This window comes from Micropterus salmoides, unplaced genomic scaffold (assembly GCF_014851395.1).
Source record: "Micropterus salmoides isolate LMB-PRFRI ecotype aquatic unplaced genomic scaffold, ASM1485139v1 Ms_hic_scaffold_11, whole genome shotgun sequence".
NCBI lineage: Eukaryota > Metazoa > Chordata > Actinopteri > Centrarchiformes > Centrarchidae > Micropterus > Micropterus salmoides.
Genome location: NW_024040152.1, coordinates 14,322,880 through 14,347,333, shown reverse-complemented (window position 1 = coordinate 14,347,333; position 24,454 = coordinate 14,322,880). Strand labels below are relative to the sequence as shown.

At 41.4% G+C, this 24,454-nt stretch overlaps 1 protein-coding gene across 2 annotated transcripts; it reads left to right on the top strand.

The window, feature by feature from the left end:
- The first annotated feature begins 648 nt into the window (after nt 1–648).
- Nucleotides 649–23,342, top strand: clstn3 (calsyntenin 3). 2 transcript variants are annotated; one of them, XM_038711109.1, is made up of 19 exons: nt 649–964; nt 1,867–1,933; nt 4,584–4,706; nt 6,551–6,761; nt 6,939–7,147; nt 8,254–8,403; nt 9,076–9,261; nt 9,355–9,642; nt 10,182–10,294; nt 11,645–11,804; nt 12,583–12,630; nt 12,778–12,926; nt 14,517–14,665; nt 17,028–17,254; nt 17,448–17,609; nt 18,523–18,668; nt 18,896–19,031; nt 21,115–21,299; nt 21,405–23,342. In XM_038711109.1, exons 2-19 carry the CDS (start codon nt 1,867–1,869, stop codon nt 21,552–21,554), a joined length of 2,859 nt encoding a protein of 952 aa, XP_038567037.1. In that variant the 5' UTR covers nt 649–964; the 3' UTR covers nt 21,555–23,342. The 2 variants fall into 2 exon arrangements, with proteins under 2 accessions (XP_038567037.1, XP_038567036.1); XM_038711108.1 differs by having other exon boundaries at nt 12,583–12,642.
- Nucleotides 23,343–24,454: the final 1,112 nt, after the last annotated feature.

The following is a 24,454-nucleotide window of genomic DNA, read 5'->3' as shown; positions in this document are numbered from 1 at the left end:
AGGAAGGCCCTGCCTTCCCCTGGCTAACCACCTACATGGAGAGGACGAAGTTCACTGTAGCAACAGCCCAGATTTTAGTAATATTTATACATTACTTGGTGGTTATTAATTGATGTGAATTGCTATTTCAAGAGACTACTATTTTGCCTTATTCCTACCAAATGTACAAAGGTAAATACAACTTGGGGTGGAGGAGGGTGGGGGGGGGCTGATTTTCAAATACAATTTTATAATGTTCATTAAAATGCTGCGTTTCAAGCAAGGACTCTGTAGTTATTGTGTGTGTGTGTGTGTGTGTGTGTGTGTGCGCGCGCGCGCGCGCGTGTGGATGCCCCCACTGTCTTCATCTGTGTGACAGGAGCACAGGGTAAAAAAGGGGTGATATGACGTCATTTTGCAGTCTGGTTATGGGGAAGCTTGAGCAGTGGGAAATTAATATATATATTTTTTTAGGGGGGGGTCAAATGTGTCACCCATCCAGCAGGACCAGAGCTGAAGAGTAACGTGTAGAGATGAATTGCTGTGTTGGGGTCTGAGTCACTCAATGTGCGTTCAACAGCAAAAACAGCCAGAGCAGCAGTCTGGTTCAGAGCTGGTGGGGGCCGGAGCGAGTGAGAGAGAGGGGGGAGAGAAGGACGCAGTGTGGGCGGGTTAAGAAACGCCGAGAGGGAGGGGACGCCAGCGTAATATCCCCATCGTTTTTTCTCCCTCCGTAGAGCCGAAAAAACAAGGGCATCCATCGGTCTCTTAATCTTCCTCACGTCTCATCACCGAGTCTTAACGCCAGGCTGAAATATATCATTTCTCGAGGCGCTGTGTTAAGAGTACCTAGTGTCTCCTTCCTACCTGGTGGTTTGTTTTCAGCCTGCGGGGGATTGCCGAGCCGAGCGGCAGGGGCGTGAGAGGCGGATGCTGCGAGCGTAGAGGCTGGGTACCAACCAGGAGCATCACCGCACTCATCACGGTAATGTCAAATCTGCAGGTTCCTGCTTCAGCTAACCTACATTTCTGCGACACCTCTCTAGTATTAAGCTCACAATATGGCTACAGGCAGTCACGGAACCCGGGCTGGTAATGTGTGTCAAGACCAGCCTGTAATGTAAAACGGCTGATTATTGTCGCATAGCATGTTTCTCAGCTCTTGGATGTACGTGTAGCCTGAAAATCGTGCACATATATGGAGTATCCTGTTCCTCTTTTTTTGATGTAATCTACAGTATTTGTCCTGCAGCCTATCGAGGACTGCAGCAATGGAAACACGTAAAGGCTTGTTATGTCAGTGAGAGCTGTAAAAAAAAAAATCCTCCCCAAGGACTCATTTTTCAGTTGTGGCCACTGCCACAAGACATCAGCTGTATTAGTTTTAACTGACAAACCACACTTAAAACATGGGAAAACACCCGCACAGCCGCATGCAAAGCCTATTTCTAGTGACACTGGCATACACACACTCAGGACCAGGTACGTGCATGCTCCATAGGCTATATTCTAGGCTCTGAAACTGCAAGACTGATTTTGAGGACTGTCCAAAATCAGCATTTTGGGGAAACACTTGTGGTTTGTTGGTTTTTTTGTACTGATTCAAACTAAGTTCATTTTGAAGGGTCAGTCTCACCAATGTAGGCCTCTAAAGGTTACATACATGACACATGAGTGCAGTGTGTTTTATTGTACAAACACAGCAAGGTATTAACAAAACAACCTCTGTGTACCATTTGATAGGTCTGCCTGTCTTTTTTTCTCTCTCTCTGTCTTGTTACTGTACCTGTCTCTTCCAGTGCTGATGAGTTGTTGATGCATGTACTGTATCCCCCCCTTCCCTCACTCCACCCCGTTGCCCCCTCTACTTTTTCTTTCTTCCCTCAGATGGACAGAATGAATTTTCTCTCCTTCTTCCTCCTTTGCTTGACTTCGGTTGCCAATGGCAACAAAGGTCAGTTCCTCATGCATTTGACTGTTAATTGTTAAGTGTTGAGATGAACCTTATGATTGCCATGGGAGAACGAAGACCTGTCAAGGTGCTCGGGCAAGGCCATGCCGGTTTTGCCCTGAAATGCTCCTGACGAGTTTATTGCTATCCCTCATGTGTGTAATTATTAGATATAGCTCCAGCATTTTAAACTACATACATATATGTTTATACATTTTGTGTTTCGTGTTCGTGACCCAGTGTGCATGTGCCTGTTTTGCCAGTGCCGTGACTCTGGGAAGGTGATAAATCTGTTTCCTCCTCTGTAGCAGATTTATCATCCTGGATAACCATGGCTCTGATTCAGCTTCATTGTTCCAATGATTATCATGCTGGGGGAAGGCGAATGAAACAGACAGCGTGGAGGGAGAATGTCAGAGAAGGAGGTAGAGGAGAGTGATGCAGGGAAGACGAGATTGAAGGAGAGATGGAGTGTCAGAGAAACACAGAGAGAGGGGGGAGAGAGAGAGACGGGGGAGATGTTAGGAGAGACACAGGAGAAGGAGCTGTGACAGGAGAGGACGTGGCCGAAAAGACACTGGCTGATAAGGAGGGGTGGTGGAGGAGGTGGTACGTGAGATCAGGTGACACGAGGGAAAAAGAAAAGCGCAAGATAACGGTGTGTGTGTGTGTGTGTGTGTGTGTGTGTGTGTGTGTGTGTGTGTGACCGACGAGGAGGGGCGGGGGAGTGTTGTGGGGCGATAGAGTGACACAGAGAGGAAGAGTGCCAGGAGAGACAGGGAGAGATGGAATGGGATGCCTCTCAATCTGTAATCCTGGATGTAATCCACGGGCCTGATGCTCAGATTAATGCTATATAGCAGAGCGTGGGGGGGGGGGGAGATCAGTTGTGGGGAGACAGAGTGGGAGATAGATGACCAAAAAACAGACATGGCAGAGGACTGTGGAAATAGAGGAGCAGCAGTGGGTAGAGATGTCAGGCTGGACCTTGAGAGGAGAGGATGAATACTTTGAGTATTGAACCTCAGTACTTTTTATGAAACAAACTATATGTCCAAAACACAGAGTATCACAAACCGTCTGGCGTGGAAAGCTTGGTCAGATTTGCGCTCTTTATTTATTCTGTGATCAGATATTTGGACATCTAAGATCATTTGAGAGTTTTAGCTTCTTTTGTTGAATTAAAAATGTGTTTTGTAACAGTAGCATGAGCTGCAACAACAATAATTGTCTTTATTTAAAATCTGCCATTAACTTTCTTTATTAATCATTTGGTGTATGAAAAGACAGAAAATGGGGGGAAAGAGCCAAGTTAATGTCCTCAAATTGTTTTTTTTGTTTGACCAACAGTATAAAACCCAGAGATGTTTAGACTTTATTATTATTATTAAGATGAATGAAAGCAGCAAATAGGGAATGTTGGATATTGTGCTTAAAAAATTACATAACAATTACTCAGTTATCAAAGTAGTCTATTTTTTTAATCGATCAGTTTAATTAATCATCTTATTGTTTCAGATGGAAAAGTAGCAATTCCTCAAGTCCTGCATTCAAAATCTTACTTAGAAGTACATATATCAGCAAGATTTGATCAAGAGCACCTTAATGTTTTGGCTTGAACAAGTACTCATCAGGTAGCAGACTAGTATATTACATTATTCGATTATTATTATTGATGCATTACTTGCCAAGCAGCAGTTGTGATATAGCTGGTTGACCTCATAGTAACTAGTAGCTATGTCTGTCAAATAAATTAGTACAAAGTACAATGTAATAGTAGCTTCTACCACTGAGAAAATACATATTTATAGTCTCCAGTGAGGTATCAAAAAAAGTATTGTATTGGGTCTATAATCTAAAACATTTCAAACGATACCCAGCCCTCTTCAGTCTTTGAAGAGAGAGAGATCAGAATCAGAACCAGCAGCGTTTTCCTCTGTTGACTCTCTTCTCACAGACAAGACGGCAAAATTAGTTCCAGTCAGATTTTCTGGAAAATTCACTGTGTAGACAACAAAGCAACTGCTAAACACAAGTCTTGTGCCTCTGTCTAATTTCAAACTCGCTTGAGCGTTCAGAGATTGAGGACAACACAGGGGAGGCACTCCGGCTTTTGTTTTTGCTCTTTGCTGGTGTGTAAAATCATCATCCTTCTGGCTCATTAACTTGGCCTTTGATCATTCAGCACAGAACATCCAGCACAGGGTTGAATAATTAATTCGCAATTAAAGGTTAAATTCACAGTAAACCTCAGGCATTTGATTCTGGCGCGGCTGTTTTCATTGTGCAGCGCTTGTGGCAGGCCAGTTTGGCTGATTGATATGAGCAATATACCCCTCTGTGTGCGATGAGGTGAAATCTGACTGTCTTTAATTATACTGCCAACCAGGGAGGTGTGCAGAGTGGCACTTGACATGAACAAGTGAAGGAGATCTATATGGAGAAAAGAAGAAAGAGGGGAAATCTGTGAGGGTGCGAATGTGATTAAACTGTCTTTGTGGTCACACGCACGCATACATTGTGTATTTTTCCACTCATGCACACTCACGCCATGTCCTTGCCCATAATGGAGTGTTAAAAATAGGCACATTGGTTTCTTCTAATTGCTCCATTTAACCTAAAGCCTCTTTGGTCTCTTCTCTGTGCCATTCAGCCAATAAGCACAAGCCATGGATCGAGACAGAGTACCAGGGGATTGTCATGGAGAACGACAACACCGTGCTACTCAATCCCCCTCTCTTTGCCCTGGACAAAGATGCTCCACTACACTACGCTGGTAACACCAACAAACAACACACAGCATGGAAGAGTATAGGATGGCAAAAAAATGCTCAAAAATATTTGATCCTATCCCTGAATTTGCTTGAACATCCACAGAACTGGCAACTGTGAAAAATAGGTCAAATCAAGTGCTCGCCTAGCCAAATTATAAAATGAAATGATCTCACCAGGCCTTGCTTGAGCTTTAATAATAACCATTTTTATAGAGAGAAGTTGGGAGCTATCTGACCGCTGTCATTTGCAGCAATATTTCCCAATAGTGAGTCTAAATATTAAAGGCGATGTATTCAGTCACAGAGTCCACTATTTTTAGACCATCATAGTGTAATTCAACCCTTCATCTCAGAAGCCGTCGGCAGCTCTCTGCCTCTGCAGCCTGATGAAATAAGGTTATCGTGTTTGCACTCGGAGTCCTGGAAATAACCGTGTTCAGTCAAATTATAATAGATCAACTAGAATTACTTGAGCGCTCCATGAAATTTATTGGGCTCGTGTCAAGAAGGAAGAGAAAATTGGCTGTTTGAGCAAGAACCTTCCGTACCTTCAGCTTATGTCCGCCAGGGAAGATCTGCTGCTATAATAAGGGTTTTATTTTGAGTCTGCGCTGCACTCTATTTTATTCTTATAATGATTTCTTATTACATTACATTTATTCATTTAGCTGACACTTTTACAATTGCTATATGTGTCAAAGTCGCATGCCTCTGGAGCAATTAGGGGTTAAGTGTCTTGCTCAGGGACACATTGGTAGACATGTCACAGTGGGGAATCAAACCGGGGTCTCTCACACTGAAGGCGTGTGTCTTATCCACAGCCCCATCGCCACCGCTTATGTAAGATAAAGTGCCACTTAAAGGAAGGAATCCTTCAGATCTGTGTTCATCTGATATTCTGAAAGGATGATGTGACTTTAAATCTACTAAATATTAGGATCAGCTACTTCAAAAATGACAGATGCAAGTATGTTTCCCTTCTCAGGGTGGTTCACTTCTTATTTGTTTTGTCCCTATTGATACTGTATGGCCACTTAGAGTGTGGACATTTAGAATGGGCTGTGGGCTGATTCGATTCTTGATTATATTAATGAAAACATTTGTAGTTTATACGTATAGCACTTTTCAAATCAAAATGGGCTTCGCAGAAAAAATGGGAAGAAATATATTACAATTACACAAATGATTTGGACAGTAAAAGAAAAAAAAGTCAGAGTGCACGGAAAGACCACTTAATACAGAAATTTGATTTTTTAGTTGACATTTAAAGGAATCACTTAGGTAGCAAGATGAATTTTTAAGACGAAAGGCTTTTCTGTGTGTGGGGACGCTGACAGGACACACTAAATCTCCTTTATTTTTGAGTCTAGACTGCAGAGTTTTGTAGGAGGATGTAAGGTTGAGTACAGCTATGTAAGGGCACTCACAAATGTATACTGGAGCCAGACCTTTAAAATTGATGATTAAAACCTAAAATCATCTATTCTGATATCAACTGGAAGCCAATGCAGAGATTGTTAATTGGGGGTTATGTCATCTTATTTGCTAAGATCTAAGGCTGAAGCATTCTGTATAAGCTGTGAGCAGGTTTTGCCACTCAAGTAGCTAAAAGTGAGGGTTACATTAATCAATTTGAAAGAAAATAAAAGCATTTTATAACTATCTCCAAATTAGAGAATGATGAAAAATAAATTGATGTTTTTAAACAAAAGGAAAATGATAAACTTATATTATTGTATTGATATTTCAGACTATTTATATAAAAAAATACAATATGAGTAAACTTGGATTCATAGTGTTCATAAGTTATTTCCCTCCCTCACACCGCTTCCTTCCCTTTTCCTAGGTGAAATCTGTGGCTTCCGGGTACACAATGGCCCCTCGGGTTCAGGTTCAGTCCAGTTCGAAGCGGTGGTCCTGGACCGCTCCACTGGCGAGGGTCTGGTCCGGTCCAAGGAGCCGCTGGACTGTGAGAGCCAGCGGGAGCACAGCTTCACCATCCAGGCCTACGACTGCGGAGAGGGACCTGACGGAGTCAACAGCAAGAAGTCCCACAAGTTAGTCCACTCTTTAAATAGATTTTTTTAACGGGTTTTAAAAGTAATTACAGTCACTTTGTGAGGTTCCTCTGGCTGTGCGCAGTAAAGACCATCCAGCCATTTTTCTGCTTCCTGTTGTTACAATAATCCATCTCTCTCTGCTTGTGTTTTGCTTCCCACTCCTCCTTCCCTCAGGGCCACAGTGCATGTTCGTGTAAACGACGTCAATGAGTTCTCCCCCGTGTTCGTTGAGCGTCGCTACGAGGCTTCAGTCCCAGAAGGGCGTCTGTTTGACCGAATCGTGCGTGTGGAGGCTCTGGATGCTGACTGCTCCCCGCAGTACAGCCAGATTTGCTTCTATGACATCATCACTCCCAATGTGCCCTTCGCTATTGACAATGATGGTGAGATATGTTTTATCTTGTAGCATTAAATCAACGGGTGTTGGACTCGCAGACCTATTAATATTTGGCATTCTCTGCTATAGAAATACAATATTCCCACCAGTCACCTTATTTTTTTCCTTTCAGTCTGTCCGTGTTGTCAGCTTTATGTGGCCTTTGTTGCAAGTAGAATTGCTAAATTCAATATCCAGTTCAGTATTCAACTCATAAACTCTGGATGTCCTCAATACATGATAAAACAGACACCAGACACTGTTGAGTTTTTGATGTCTGCATAGCGACAGAGTGAAAAGAATCACAGGTGCTTCCTCTCACAGGTAAAAAGACGCTAAAATAGACTTTGCGTGGGCGGACTATTGTTCTGTCTCTGCATAAACATTGCAGAAGCTGTTCGGTTTAATATAGCATCCTTTTGTTCCCGGCTGCTCGTAGATTCCCTAAATTCTCCTTTGTTAGTCGTTATTGTATCAATTGACTGCTTGGGTGGGAGATCAATTGTAATGTGACACAGCAACTGAGGAGGACCCTGTTTCAGTATGACTCTGCGGAATTGTCTTGGACTTGGAGGGTTTCGCAGAGGATGAGCAGCTCCTTTCTTTTTTGGGGGTCAGACTGGTACAGCAGCACAGAGACCTTTTGTTCCAACCTTGTTCTGAAGCTGCAGGCTTGTCTTTGTCTATTTTATTTTTTCCTTCCTTTGTCTTTTCTGCTGCTACCACTATCTCTTTCATCCCTCTTGCCATGTCACAACATCTTCTGTCTTACCTGTTGTTTGACAGCTGGCATGCTGGCAGCGCTGTCACTCTATCACAGTTTCTCGCTGTTGCCTTTATCTCTTAAAACAGGAAAAAAAAGTCTTCACTTTTCATTCTGTTCTGTGCAATTTATCTTCTTCTGTTTTTGTTTTTTTCTCTTTCTATTTCTGAATGTGCACTGTTAATGTGGACGTGCAGCGACAGAAGCTTTATCAATGAGTATTCGTTCGTGCTGGGCTTTCATTTATGCAGTCTTGTTTTTGATGACTAACCCTATCTATTTCCATTTCCTTTTTTATTCTATGTTTGATTATTTCTGGTCTTTTCTTTCTTCACCTCTCCGTCTCCTAGGTAACATTAAGAACACGGAGCCACTGGATTCGAAGCATCAGCGCGTTTACACCTTCTGGGTGACCGCCTTTGACTGTGGAAAGAACCGTGCTCAGGCTGATGCCCAGGTTGTTGTCACGGTCAAGCCGTCCTGCAAACCCGGCTGGATCGGTAATAAATGTCACAGATTGCTCTCTTTCTGGTATGGTTGTCATCCGTTGATAAATCTCTGCAAGGCTTCAGAGATGTTTTAGTTGTTCAATCTGTTGCTTTTTGGTTAAAACTATCACTTTTATCTGGAGGGTGCGTGGGTTGCCACTCCGATGAATCACCTTTGCATGTGTATATCAGGAGCTGAGTTATAAAGAGGTAGAGCGGAAGTTAAGTAATATCAAGGGAAGGCAATTAACTAAACTGTGAAAATATATTTATAGAATCACACACACTGCTACACTTTCCCTGACATTAAATTCCTCTACAGGATGAGCAAGCACAGTTTATGACAACCTCTCTGATTTGTGGCTCTGGCATGTTTCATTTTTATTTATCTATATCTATACACTGCAGTGCAATTTCACATTTTAAAAGTTTCCAGTAACCAAAGTTACCAAATATATTGACTAATAGAGAGACCTCAGTTGAGAATTGCATGCATGTTGAGAGGGAGGGAAAATTAAGGGTCAGTATGAAATTGAGTTTCATTACAGGACTCCACTTCTTCATTAGTTTGGAGCTGTGTGCATGTTTGCTCCTTCTCATAAAGTTCACATACTTTTTGAGCCCAGGTGTTATATGACATGAGGGTCAGGTCGTGATTGGCAAGTTATATGACATTTATTTCAGGATGGACCAAGCGTGTGGAGTATACACCTGGGTCAGGTAGCATCCCGCTGTTCCCCAGCCTGCATCTGGAGACCTGCGAAGAGACCGTGTGGAACATCCAGGCCACCGTGGAGCTCCAGACCGGCCACATTGGGAAGGGCTGTGACCGAGACAGTTACTCTGACAGATCTGTGCGACGACTGTGTGGTGGGTTCTTGTTTACACCTACAAAAACAAACGTGAAAATTCAGGAGGGCAGGATCCTTTTTTACTTATATACTCTCTCTCTCTTTGTTTCAGGTGCTGTCAGGGGTGAAGTAGACCTCCTCCCACCTCCGTCTCCTGCTGCCAACTGGACCTCAGCTCTGCCCACTCTCCCCTCTTCTGATTCATCTCTGGTCTTCTCCTTCAACGGATCCAACCATGTTGCTGTGGTGCCCGATTCGGTTGTCTCAGCTTTGTCAGGTGACCACTTCACACTGCAGCTGTGGATGCGAAGGGGTGGTGCCAATATCCAGGCTGCCACCACTCAGACCAGAGGAAATCGCAAGGAGGAGGAGATAATTGTGTGCAGCACTGTCAAGAACGGTGAGTTACATCGTGGAGTTGTGGTTTTAATAGCATTTGAAGTAGTTTTGAGAGTGTTGTCTTTTTCATTTAAATATCAACCCCCCCCCCCCAGAAGGTTACTCAAATCCCCATGACTGCAGGGAAAATTACAGCAGGGCATAAAACCAAGAAGTAAAGTAGTTTACAGCTTCAACTGCTACTATCAAGGTGCTCTTGAGAGAGACACTTAAACCCAGCTGTTCCACTTGAGCAACCAAGTGGACAGCAGAAGAACAGTAAAACAGTGTAACTGTGCCAGGCAGAATATTGTGTGTATCATGTGAATACTTTCAACTTTGTAGGTTGCCCTGCTAAAAAGCAGCATGTTCAGGAAACCTTCACTCTGTAAAAACAGCAATAAAATTAATATATATATAATAATATATATATATATATATAAGCTCATTGCACATTTTTCTTTCTTTCTGTGGTTATTCTCTGAAGAAATGCCTGGCAACTTTAATTATTACACTGGCCCACCAATTATATTCTATTCCTCTGCTCTGTGTCTGCTACAGATGACTCCTTCTCACACTATTCCCTCTCTGTCCACGGCTGCCGCCTATCTCTCTTCTACTGGCCCGACGTCTCAGCCGCACGGCCCGTCAAGTTCTTGTGGAAATTGGAGCAGGTACTGGGGGAACTGCGACTCTTAGCTTTGATCTTCTCGCTTGCACCGTTTCTTCTGTATTTACATCTTGGAATTAAACTGAAAAGGAGGAAATGCAATAGTTAAAGATGCCGCTATTTTACAAAAAACACCCATCTTCTAGTAATACATTACAACATTAGCTACAAGTGGATGTAGATCTTCGCTTCTTACATGAATTATATGAATCATGATTCTCAGCATCATATTCATGTGAAGTGGTGCACGCATCAGAATACATGAGGAAGAGAAACTTGTGTGTAAAATGATTCTTTTGAATGTTGATCAAGTGGCAGTATGTGAGTATGTGTGGTTTGGAATGGGGGATGAGGGGTGAGGCGTCTGTTTTGACTGAAGCCACTGGTCCCAGACAGATTGAAGCAGCATGGATTAAAGGATGCTGAGCTGATACAGAGAAGATTTGTCAAATCCCTCTGTCTGAACCACAATATCTTATTACCCCGGCCTTTCTTTTCTGACCCTCTGTCTGTATAATTCCCTTGTCTTTATTATTTGTTTTCCTTCTGATGTCACCATTTCTGTAATGTGTACAGGTATTTAGGTGGTGGAATGTAACTAAGTATATTTACTAAGTACTTTTTTAAGGTGTATTTCCATTTTACTAAACTTTATAGTTCAACTCCACTACATGTCAGATTTTACATAAGAAACATGATGTTTATAAAATACAATACAATAGTGACTCCGAACCTTTTTGAATGTGAACTGAAAAAAACAGTGTCTTGATCGTTGTTGCATTTCAGATGATTATATTTTAGTTTCCACCAAAGAGACATTCAGTGGGGAAAAAATAAAATGATCCAATAATTCACAAAGAAAGGACAGATTAAGACATATCCAAAAAGGAATGCAAACATCCTTTTTGGATATGTCTTAATTTGTGCTTTTCTTATTTCCTGCCCCATTAATCCTCTCACGACCCCCTCAGATTTACTGTGTAACCTTAAGTTGGGACCACAAGACTAAACTACCTGACTGTACATAAAGTAGTTAAAACTAGCTCTTAGACCAGCTACAACAATAACAACGTTAACAATAATGCAATACGGTATATAATATTGCATCAATCTCTGGAGCCATTCTGCAGAACGAGTACTTTTACATTGATATTTTAGGTCCATTTTACTGCTAATACGTGTCTACTTTTACTTAACTAGGATTATGAATTTATATGAATGAGTATTTTTACTTTGTTGTATTAGCACTTTTACTTATGTCAAAGATCTGAATGCTTTTTACCCCCCTGTAAGATATATCAGATGTTTCCTTTGTTCAGGCTCATGTTGACGCCATGTTATCTCGCTCCAACAGGTGTGTGACAGCGAGTGGCATCATCTTTCACTCAGTGTCCAGTTCCCCTCGGTGACCCTGTATGTCGATGGTGTGACCTTCGACCCCGCCCTCATCCATGACAATGGAGCCATCCCCAACCCTGCCCCCCGCCAGAGAATGTTCATCGGCGCCTGCTGGGGTAAGACGCTGAAATTTATGCGCAGTGAATTTCAGATTAGTGGTGGATTTTGACAGAAATGTATGCAAGCAGAGAGCAAGGAATCCAGTTGTTTTATTTTTTTACAGAAATGCTATGAGCAACAATTGTGCAGTTTGCATTCCCCCATCGCTGAAATGTCATTTAAATAACACATCACCTTGATAACAGGCTGCCATTTCTGATTTAAGCACCAGCAACCTACGAACCCTCACAAGACATCTTAAGACAATCCGCCAAGACATTTTGCCTCGCACCGTTCACCCCCTCATTTCACTCAGTTATAATATGGTTGACGCATTTTGTCTTTGTGGGCTAATAATATAACTGACTTATCAATTATTCAGAGCAGCGGAACAATACGGGTGCCAAACCACTATTAGCCACTTGCACCCGAACCGCTGGTTAAAATGGAAAACTCTGGCTGCCAATTAGCAGGGAAGCACACACCCACATTCACAGTTTTACACTATCATTCACAGTGGAAGCCGCTCTGCTGCCTGCTTGGCAACAGCTGCTGCTAGATAATGAGGAGATGGTGCATTTTTAAATATCATCTGCAGTCTTCTTGCTTTCATTTTCTCACTCAAGCCTTATTTATTTATTTAATTTTTTCATTCTTAATGTCAATCTCTGGCACCTCCACCGTCTTTCTCTCACTTTCTTTTTGTACCCTAATACATTGAAGTATTTTTCTCAGTGTGCCTTATTGTGTTTCTCCTTTTCTATTCCCCTTTCCCCTCACTGGTTTTCCCTGCAGAGCCTGAAGAAAAGCAGAAGGAGATACTTAACAACACCATCCCTGAGGGTAAAGACTCAGGTGACCAGCCCTGTTTTCACTATGTTGTCAGAGAACATCCAAGATGTCATTTTGCTGTGTCATTGTTGTTGTATTATTTATGCGCATATTAGATTATAAATGTGGGGTTCATACTGGACTGTCTCTGGTCTTTAGTGAAGTATGTGGGCGGCTACCATGGCCTGTTGTCCGGGGTGACGGTGCGTCCCGGCAGCGTGGAGCCTCACAGCGTGGTCGAGTGTCTGTACGCCTGCAGGGAGGGCCTGGACTTTGGAGACCTGGAGACTCTGGGCTCTGGCATGAAGGTAATGCCTTAGAGAATTGTAGACTGTAGGAATACTCAGAGAGTCCCTTTTAAGATATGTAATGAGCTGGTGTCTCAGAAACACATCCCCACAGAAACACTACTCCTCTCCAGTACACAATGCTTTATTCACCAAATGTTTCCAGCCATCATGTAACCAACATTTTTCTAGAATGAAATTTAGAAAATGTAGTGTTTTTTAGAGGATACATAAATAAAACCATCTTGCAAAAATGCTACAAAATAGAATATGCATAATGGATAAATAAGTCAATATTTGAATCCAAAGCAAATTCTCTTTTAACGTCAACATTTTTCAAGCTTAATATTATGTATTCAAATTCCTCTCATTTCACAATACATACAGATGACCCGACCCAATTTCAAAGTCAGTCTTTGGTTGACTTTACCACAACCACTGAGTTGAGATCTATGAGTTCTAGCTCATTAGTTAACATTCTCAGGTTACAATGCCCAATTAAGACATCTAAAACATCCCCCTGGTAAGGAAAACCTCTGTAAATTGAAATCTTAATTTTGGTCCATTACTGGAAATAGCTTTTTTTTAATTATTATTATTTGTTTTTGAAATTGAAACAGTTTTGCCAGAAGGGATGTCATAATCTAATTTGCCTTCAGTTTGTTTCATTTGTATTCATGTTCCTTAATTGAAGTTGTCACACTTGCTGTTCATGGTAGAGGTTTTCAAAGTAGGAGGTGGGCCTCCCCATGGGGGCTTCAGACATTTTCAGGGGAGGCTCAGTGAATAGAAATTAAAAATATATATCATTACTAATTAGTAGTTATACAAGGCAGATCACATAACCTACATGTGTGTGATTTGGTTAAAGAGATACAGTAGTTTCCACTTTCCCGGAGTCAGAAACTAATAAATGCCTGAGGACAGACCTTTTTTATGTATTTGGTATAGTCTTAAGTTATGTCAAACAGTAATATTAGGCTATTTTGGCTCAGTTGCAGAATTATGATTCTATAGGCATCTAGGAATTCAGCAAAACTAAGCAAGTAAACTAAGCTGATATGAGGGGGGCCTTTTTCCAAACTTTGTCTGAGGGGAAATGCACAGTCTTAGACTTTGAAAACCTCTGGTTTATGGGTTATAGATTAAAGAATAGTTTCACAATTTGTCAAGTCTCAACAGGAGGAATTTATTACAGCAAGCAAAACCTTTTTCAGTCTTCATATGGGGACATGACTATTGTTTTAAGACAGACTTTAAAGAACCTATCCTTTGCATTGCCAACTTGTTGTTATGTTGTGTTTCTACCCTCCTACGCATAGTTTGGTGTGTTTGAGGCATTTACGCTCAAAATGTATACATTTTTGTTCAATGTAATAATCGTGGCAGTTATTCATGCTGTGTGTAATGGGTCAAAAAGTAAAATGACTGATAATACTTTTATATTGAATTAGATTAAAGAAGATTAACCATCTCCAAAGCTTCCCGTTTCTTTTTCATTCATACAGGTTGGATTCCCAAAAACTGTAAAGTGTCCAATTCTGTCTTTTGTGATTTTTTTAATTCTGTAAATGAATTTGAATGTTTCAAGCTTCTCCTTTGACCTTGCAGGTTCATGTGAACCCCAGCCAGTCGGTGTTAGTACTGGAGGGAGACGACATTGAGAGCTTTAACCGTGCAGTGCAGCAGGTCACCTACAGAAACTCTCTACGCTTTGCCACTCCTGGAGTCCGACCACTGAAACTTACCACCTCTCTCAGGTACAAAAATACAAAAACACACACAAACATACATGAATGGATGGAGACTATTTTCACAATTGTGGATGGACGTCAACAACAATACAGATAAAAATCTTTCATAAAAGAGTTAGAGATACTGATTTCTCCACAAACAGTGGGGGCGCCATGTGCAAAGACTGAGTCCTTGCCGCAACGGCCCGGGTTTGAGTCCAATCCACGGCCCTATGCTGCATGTTACCCTCCAGGCCAGAATGTAATACAACTGCAAGACTGAATCAATGTAACTAGCTATAGTCATATGTCCTTTGATTGGAAGTAATTCTGTATAATGCAGGAAAAGAACTGAAGCAGTATAAGAGGAGGCAGACTGAAGGAAAGTGACGTGACAAATGTACATTTTCACACTGGAAATCTCTGAATATCACAAAAAGGATACATCAGACACTTGCTAACAGTTTAGCAGAGTATATGAGAGTCTGTCTGTAGCAGCCAAATTAAATGTCACTGTCTGGAGTCTGCTGCTGCTGCGTACTCCTTTGACATTGAACTCATCAAACATGGACCTTGCCTCTGCTGTGATAAGGACTGTTGTGGCATGAAAGAGATTATTATAGAGAAAATATGTCAAAGCAAGAGATAACAAGGAATATCTTATCTCTTTGTTCGCTCAGCCACCAAGTAACGTTTGCTTTGACAGTAAACCACAGATTAAAAATAAAGAGCCATTTCTATCCTGACAGGACAAGGCTGAATCCCTGGTTCAGTGTGCATCAAACTGAATCAGCTGGCTGTGAAAATAAAAACACAAACTTGTTTCCGGGTCAGTGCCTCAACCATGCGTAACAACTGCAAACTGGCTCTCTGGCTTTAGCACTCACTTTTAGCTGATGAAATATTAATTCACCTTGGGAAGTACAGTCCAGCGCATATACGATGTGGCATATTGTGTATTTATACAAAAACTAGCTGCCTGCTGACAAATCAAATCTCATCAAACTCTCAGGCTGTGTAGATAGTCCTATACTGTCTTTTGGAGCTGTTGTTTTTATTGCATGTTTATAAGATTAGAATGATTACTAGGCCACAAGTCGGTGCTGGAGTTTATTTTTTTCTACCAACTGTTTTTAAGATCCCAGTGATTCAAGGTCATGAACAGATTTTTGTGCCCCCTTGGTTTCTGCTCAAGTGTACCAGAGTTTTTTTTTCTCCTCTGGCGTGTTTTATTGCGTATGTGAAGATTAGACTGATTTGAGGCCAGGAGTTACCCAGATGGCTGAACAGCAGGCCCTTCTGGAGAGGCCGATGGAAGCAGCTGCTCACTCGGATAGTGGAAATGTAACACACACATACACACACCCACACCCACACACTGCTAAATCCCCTTTCAAATATGATTCTGAATTATAGTGCAGATGAATAAATATATGTAAGCAGCCTGTCATCAATCTGATTTGCTCGCCCTTTCTGGCAGGAAAATTTAATTTGTAACAGCAGAGCTACTGTGGTTTGACAGTTGCTATTTTCAATGTTTCAACAGGCCAATGTTAACCACAGTCATGGTGGAATTAGGGAACTAGATTGAGAAAAACTTGCACTGGATTTAGACATTTTTGTACACGATCATGTTGCCAACTTTCTTAACATCTCTCAGTCACAGTGTTGCTTTGTGAGCAAGACTAAGAGTCTGCAGCCATGCTAGTGGTGCTCTGAGTTAAAGGCTTACAACAGCATGTTAACATGCTTACAGTGAAAACAAGGGAGATCAAAGTATTGGAAAAATTCTATTTTTGACCTGATGATGGCGCTAAATAAAAAGTTAAAGGGGAACTGCACCAGTTTTAGACATCAAAGTCTGCTTACACGTCTTGGGCATTGCCACAGCATAAGTAAAAAAAGTCGTACAAAGCAGCCCAGGTTAAATCCAGGCCCTTTGCTGCATGACATCCCCTTTCTCTCTCTCTCCCCCCTGTCTTTCCTGTATCTCTCTATTGTGACTATCAAATGTAACAAATGTTATAGAATTGCAAGGCTAAATTGGTGCAGTAATCCTTTAAAGGGATCACTGAAGTTTTATAATTAACTCTGAGGGGGGCTCTATAATGTCTGTACCAATTCTCATCCATCCATCTGAGATATTAAAAACAAAAATGTCCAAAGGTGGTGATGGAGCAAAGTCAGTAGGATTTATCATCTGGGCACCATGAATGTTTATACATGGCAATCCATCCAGTAGTTGCAGAGATATGTTAGTCTGGACCAATGTGGTGGATTGGTAAGTCATACACTGTAGACAGCTGAGGTATCTAACCAATGATATTTATGACATCTTTTTTTTAATCTCTGTTTCTCTTTCTGATAACACACGCCTCCTCCCTTCCAGATGTTTCAACGAGGAGAGCTGCCTGTCCCTCAAGCAGCTGGAAGGATACCTGGTGGTTCTCCAGCCTGATGCCCCTCAGATCTCTCTGTCTGGTGTCGGTCCTCATCTGGCTCGACCTGCCCCTGAGTTTGAAGGTCCTCGTGGTGTCCCCCTTTTCCCTGAGCTCCGGATAGTGTGTTCCTTGTCTCATGCTGTCAACACGGCTGCACAGGGGATGGAGGGTGGAGGTGAATCACACATAAAATAAACCAAATGCGATTGAAAGGAGGAGGTTTTAAATATTTGTTTTTTTTTTAGCACATAGCCCCTGGTTACTACTTGTTTATCAATCTGTATATGGAAATTAAGAGACCATATATGGTCTTTGTTTCTTAAGTTGAGGTAATAATGTTGTCATTTATCCCCTTTTCACCGCCTTAGCTCTGATGTCCGATGCAGTGGCTCACACTTTGGATGGCTGTGAGGTCCAACCACTGGGGGAGGAGTTAAACCCGGAGAGGGAGGAGCTTCTTGTGGACATGGATGTTGTGCGAGAGAGGGGACTGGAAATCATCAATACCACTGCTTATATTGCCATCACAGGTAGGCTACTGTGCATGAAGACATTTTGCATATTACAAAACTGTCATAGAAAACCATTTTTTTCTTTTCTGTCATTGACAAGTTAGGCAGCAATAATAATAGTGAGTTACCACATAAACAACATGAAACAGATACCAAAAAATGTTGTAAGAGCCATTTTGGCATATATGTCATGCAGAATTTCTTTTTGTTTTTGATATTGTGTTTTTGTACCTGTTGATTGGGTGGGTTAGTAATTTCGCTGCGCATGGGCAGTAGGAAAAAAGTAACACGGGAGAAGGGAGGAGAGATCTGCAAGAGTTTTTGACTTGATGTCTTGGCCTTGGACTTTGTCATGAAAACGGCCACGACAAATGTGTCAGTCATCTGACTTAAATAGTCAGTTTGTGTCTCTCTTTTTTAAAGCCCCTGAAGTATTTCTTTATAACATTATATATTCACAACTAAATGAACAACAACAAAGTTAAGAGTTAACTATCACAATCACAAGCTCTATCTGGACTGTAATATCACCTGCTTTATCAGGGGATATCACATATTCATGTGTGTCTGGCCCAGTTAAAAACAGTAAAAAAAAATAAAATAAAGATATTTTTCCATTTTGAATACCAAAACAGTTTGGACTTTGGCAGAAAATTCTGTGTTCATAGAAGACTCCATATCTCACAGTAAGACGCATCCTTAGAAAATAGGTTTTCAGGGCCTTTAAAACTTCTACGCTCAGTTCTTAAAATATAATAGATTCCTCCCTAACCTAAAAATTAGTCATCCAAGTCATCCATCACATAAAGCCAGCCCCAGCTGTCAATAAGTAGCTGCAGACTACTTTTCTCTCCTTCTCAGTTATCGTCTCAGTATTGACTGCCTGTCTTCTTTCTTCTTCTGTCCTCTTTTATTTCTGCGCTCCCTCCAGGTGCTGAATCCATCTCTGTGTACGAGGATGTCCTTCGCTCAGTCCGCTACCGACTGGCTAAAGGCTCAGCCCGCTTTGAGAGGCGGTTCCGCCTGTCCTGCTCTGAGATGAATGGCAGATACACCAGCAATGAGTTGACACTGGAGGTGAGAGGAAACATCATTCACATAACACCTCTGGTACTCGCATGAACATAAACATATAAAGAAATGAGCATGGAAGTTCAGTCTTGAAAGCTAGAAACCAGACCTTAGGTTCGTAACATATTTTTTTTGTTCTGTACGGAGACATATGAATTTTTGTGAGGCACCAGCATAGTTTGGTTTTAGCCACATAGGCGGTGAGGTAATTTTTCTTCTTCTCCTTTCTTCAGGTAAACTTCCTCCACTCTCTGGACAGTCTGTACCACCCATCCCATTTGCTGGCATCCCAGCAGCAATTTCTCCATCCATCTCACCATGCTGGGGAGCTGAGTGGACACACCCTCCCCAATCCACACCGCAACTCAGGTGACATTTCTCTCTCATCAGCTTTACCTGTACTGTAACATTTATTATTACAGCACCTTTCTAGAACAGATGTCACAAAGTGCTTCACAATAAAAGACAAAATAATTATGGTCATAATATGTGTGTGTGATACAGTCACAATTTAAGAGTGATGGATAAGGGAAACAGCCAAAAATATCTTTAAAAAAGAGCTATGAATAAAAGTAATAAATAAAATAGAAGTGAAAATAAGACTAAACAAAGGCGAGTCCTATGTCTTGAGCTGCGTTTACAGTGTTCATAGATGTTAAAGGTCCCTGTGGAGTCTTAAACCCTAAGTAACTGTTTTTCTATGAGCAGCCAGGTGATGTGATACACAGTCCTACCAATGGTGTCACACAATAGAATGTTGCAATGCACCATTAAAGACAGGTGAGTCTTTGAAGATATGGATAAACATGGATGTAAACTATGCTGGATTTAAAAACTGGTTTTGCAAAGGTTTTATGACGAAAGAAATACACACGTTGACTTTTGGTGAATAACACTGAATGTAACATTTGTTTGTTTACATGAAAACTCCACAGGGCCCCTATTAGTCCAAAGGGAGATAAATTTAAAAGTATAGGAGCCACAGCCTCAAAGGCATGGGAACAACCATGCTTTGCTTCATCAAAAGACCCACTGGTGAGAAAGGGCTCCAGCAGAACTATAATGCATGCAGGTGACTGACTCTGCGGTTGGTTTGACTGTGCGTTAAACCAGCTGTATTGCTTTTAATATTAACAACGTCACAAGAATGTGCAATGGTGATTTTCTGGCTGGCAGTCTCTGTGAGCGGGTAGACAGGTGGCATGAGCGGAAAAACCTTAAATGTGGGGTGGATTCTCATAGTGAGGGGAACTTTAGTCTACCGGCAGATGGTTTAATGATGCGTTCAATCTCAAAGGATCCAAAGAACTGGGGAGAGAGTTTCTTGGAATCTGTCTTTAACGGAAGATCGTTAGAGGAAAGCCAAACTTTCTGACCTGGTTTGTACTCCAGGGCCGGTCTGTGATGCAGAGATTGTTCTCTGTCAAGCAGACCAGAGCTGCCTTGGTGCCCCCCCCCCCCCCCCCACTAGACCTTGCGGCAACATCAAAGATGGTGCTGGACTGAGGGAACTGTCTGCTTATTCTCCTTAGAGGGAAACAGAAGTGGATGATAGCCAATGAAGGCCTTGAATGGGGACACACCTGTGGCAGATCTGGTCTAGGAGTTGTGAGCATATTTGACCCTTGCTTGGCCATTGGTCTGGGAATGGAAACCAGAGGAAAGGCTTACAGTTTCATGCAGAGACTGACAAAACTCTTTCCATACCTGGGACACAAACTAAGGACCTCTGTTGGAGATGATATCCAAGGGAATGCCATGAAGGTGGAAAACATGGTGGATGAGGAGGTCCAAAGTCTCCCAAGCTGTGGGAAGTTTAGATAAACCAGTAATAAAGTCAAGGGCTGGGCACTAGGGAGCAAGCACAGGTAGCTGACCAACAGAAGTCTTGCCTTGGGCGCAGACAGTACTAAAGAGGACCTGAGAATGAACAGAGTCAGGAACAAACAGTCAGTTAGCTGTGTCAGGCTGGGTATGGGCCTCTCTTACCAAACACTCGATCTCCCAGGAGACAGCTTTAACGACACAGGTAGATGGAAGAATGGTGTCCGTACCAGAGGCTTTCTTCTGGGAGAGATATTGCGTCAGGCTGTCTTTCCTTGAACCTGTTGTGTAGGTGAGAGAGAGGTTAAAATGACCAAAAAACAATGCACCTGAGGGCACCTGCATCAAATACCAAAGTTTTGGCAGGCTTTCTCAAAGCGTCGGCATTTGACTCCCTGGGATGAGACCAGGCTCAAGTAAACTACAGTGCCTGTGTTCATTGTAATGAAAGAATGTGTCACCCAGTGCAATGGTGTGGTTCACTCATGTGTTTTTGATAATTGTTGGACAACAATGGAGCTTCATCAGGCTTTGGAAACATAGACAATACTTCACCATCGCCAGACCTATCATTTGAATCTGTATTATTTTAATACACATTGTCATCATTGTGTTGTTGTTTTTACAGTGGTGCCAGGAGCCGCCACCGTCATCATAATGGTGTGTGTGGGTTTCCTGGTTGTCATGGTGATCCTTGGTGTTTTCCGAATTCGGTCCATCCATCGCCGTGGTGAAGGTGCCAGGGGCGGGGCTAAGGAGGGCAGCAGCCAATGGGATGACTCTGCCCTCACCATCATCGTCAACCCTATGGAGGTAAAAACCAATAAGGTTATTGATGAATGTTGAATTATGTGATCGTTATAAATGACTGCACCTGTTAAGCTCCTGTTTCCATTCACACATGGCTCTTTCCCTCAGTCCTATGAGTCTCGCATGGGCATCTCTGCTGACATGGAGGGGGAGGGGGAGGAGGATGAGGAGGTAGCCGAGTCACCTGACGATGCCAGCGACGACCAACGAATTATCATCAAGAAGGAGGGGAGGGACGGCAACGCCCGTCGTTACTGAACCACATGTGTCGCTGCAACTGTTCTCATGGAAACCACAAACCGGCTCACCAGTCACACACTCCAACACTTTTAATATCAACGACTGCTGACACCACTAGTATAAGGAATGTATGCTTACAAACACTACGCACAACACAGTCACTGTAATACTCTTGACACTCAATGCCATATGTGACCTATAGCCAACAACAGGCTGTTGTTCTCCACTTAAATGTTCAATGGCACAATGTATACAGTTAATGTAATTTAACCGCCTGAGCAAAACCCACCAATATTGTATGTGGTGCACCAGTTCTAAATCACAAGATGGTAATGTGTCTGTATAGTGTAATACTGGTTGAATGAGACTCATTTTGTTTTAAAAAAACAGATTGTATTGTATCTTTTGTTATTGAACACAGAATGAAATCTTTACAAAGTGAAAACTGGAACAATCCGCAACATGCCGGACTTGAATAGATCTGTAGGCAAAGACACAAAGCCTTCATCCCAACATGTCTCTGCATTCCCTTGTTAGACTGACTCGAGAAGTCTGTGCACAAGCTCTTTTCTCCCTCTTTGCATCCTCTCTCAACACATTCCTCAACCACTGTTAACCACAGAGTGAAGACAGTGAGGTCAGACATTACGGTCACTCTCCAACTTATTTATAAAAACTAAAAAAACGCTACACCTGCAGGTGATTTTGTGACTGCTTCAGCTCCCGACAATATTTTATGTGGTGCTGATGATGAGATGAGAAGATTTAGGGACTATCAACCATAAACCTCATCCTTTACACAAGATGGTAGTTTCAGAAAACTGTCACTAAATGACAAAACATCACCATCCACAGTAAAACTGGTGCAACCTGACCTCTGACCCCCTCCCACAGTGACCGCTGGAATGTCTAACTCACTCACTCACTGCACATTGCATTTACAATAACTGCGAGACGTCACATGCAATCGCACACAAACACATATACACACTCCATAGTGCTACCCCTGCTGTTTCCAGAATGTCAGCTCAGCTTGGGCAGTATTGATTGTATTGATTGTAATGAATTTTCTGTACATACAATGATGAATATTATGATATTATTGTTATTACTATTATTATTGCAGCCACTCTTTTTCTGCCAACTTTGAAAAGGGAGCAAGTTATTAATTTCCTTTTTTTCTTCCATTTGAGTAATCACCTTTACAGCATCAAAAAACAGTATAATAATAATAATAATAATAATAATAGTAGTGATAAGGATGATAATCCCTGGCTTGATGAGTGTCTCTTAATTTGTGTGTAATATTGTTGTAATTAAAAGAACCTGTCAATATCTAAATCACAAAAAAGGAGGGCACATTGTTGTGATACTTAGATAAGTCTCACTTATTTCATCTCTCACGCTTCCAGGTAGTTTTTTTTCTTATTTTCTTCTTTTTTCACTCCATGCAATATCTTTGGTTCAATGAATGTACAACCGTATGCTTCTCTTCACCTTTTGCCTCTGCTCCCACTGCCTTTTTCCTACACCTCTCCCTCTGTGTCTCTTGCTGTCTGTCTGTGTAGCCTATCAATGTGCAGTGCTAAACCTGTCAGTAATAAAAAGCCTGTTGTTTTTGAGTGTGATCTTAAGAAGGAATAAACATTGCATTGATTAATAACTTATATTATTACTATGTTACTATTGGAACATTACCTGTAATTATTGATACAATGATGACAAGGATTATGCTGACTAACTGTTATTGCAAACTGTCAGAAAACATTACAAAATTCATAATAAAAACACGATATGACGTCTTCACGAGAGAGTTTTCTTGTTAGAGTGGGGTTCTCACTGAAATAACATTGTAATGTTGTAAAAAGCGTTTGGAAAGTGAGTTCATCTATGAAAAGTAACCTAGAAGAATCACATCTTTTTAAAAGTGTACAATAGATTGATATTTTCTTATGATTAGGACTAAAGCCAATTTCATTCTAATGTCATAAAACATTAAAACCATGCGGTTTATGCTAGTCTACAACATACACTAAAACAAGACATTCCCCATGCACAGCAACAACAGTCAGGTGCTGGTAGGTCACAGGAATAGGCTATGAAAAATCCAAAACAAGCTACGCACACTGAAATGACTTTACCTCATTTATTGTGAGAAGGCGTTTCGCCTACGGCTTCTTCAGGTTCACACTGTGAAATTACAAAAAACACTCACAGGTGTGCTAAATAGACACTGTGTAGGTCACATAACCAGTAAATTCCATTTTTTTTCTATCACATTTTTCTCATGTTTTTACATTTTTATACAAACAATATCTTACAAAAAATACTATATATATATAAAATACTATATGTAAACAGCAGAAATATGATTATGATCAAAATATATGTACAACATACAGAAGTCACAAGAATCACATACTTTCACATAAGGAACTCTTTTAGTGGATGGACAGAGGTAGGACCTACAGGTTGTCTGCCCTAGTAGTTAAGAGTTCCTTATATGAAAGTATGTGAGTCTTGTGAATTATGCATGCTGGATATCATTTTTAATTTTAATCATATTTCTGTGAATGTGAATGTTTTTTGTAATTTCACTGTGTGATCCTGAAGAAACCATAGGCGAAACGTGTTGCTCACAGTAAATATAGAAAAGTAATTTCAGTGTGCGGTAGCTTGTTGTTGTTTGATTATACATATACAGTATTTGTACAGTAAGCCTACATAGAGTATCAAACTACCATACGCTGGTGGAGTGCAACTAAGTACATTTAATGAAGTACTGCACCTGTTACATTTTAGGTACTTTACTGGAATATTTCCAATGTATGCTACTTTCTACATCTACTTGTATTTCAGTAAGAAATATTGTGCTTTACTCTACTTACCTCATCTGACAGCTGGAGTAACTAGGTACA

Excerpts from the sequence above, each read along its gene's own strand:
- clstn3 (XM_038711108.1), top strand. The coding sequence starts at position 1,867 with ATGGACAGAATGAATTTTCTCTCCTTCTTCCTCCTTTGCTTGACTTCG. Across the intron at positions 12,643-12,777 it reads CCCTGAGGGTAAAGACTCAG|TGAAGTATGTGGGCGGCTAC; the intron begins GTGACCAGCCCT and ends TCTGGTCTTTAG. Across the intron at positions 17,255-17,447 it reads ACAGGGGATGGAGGGTGGAG|CTCTGATGTCCGATGCAGTG; the intron begins GTGAATCACACA and ends TCACCGCCTTAG.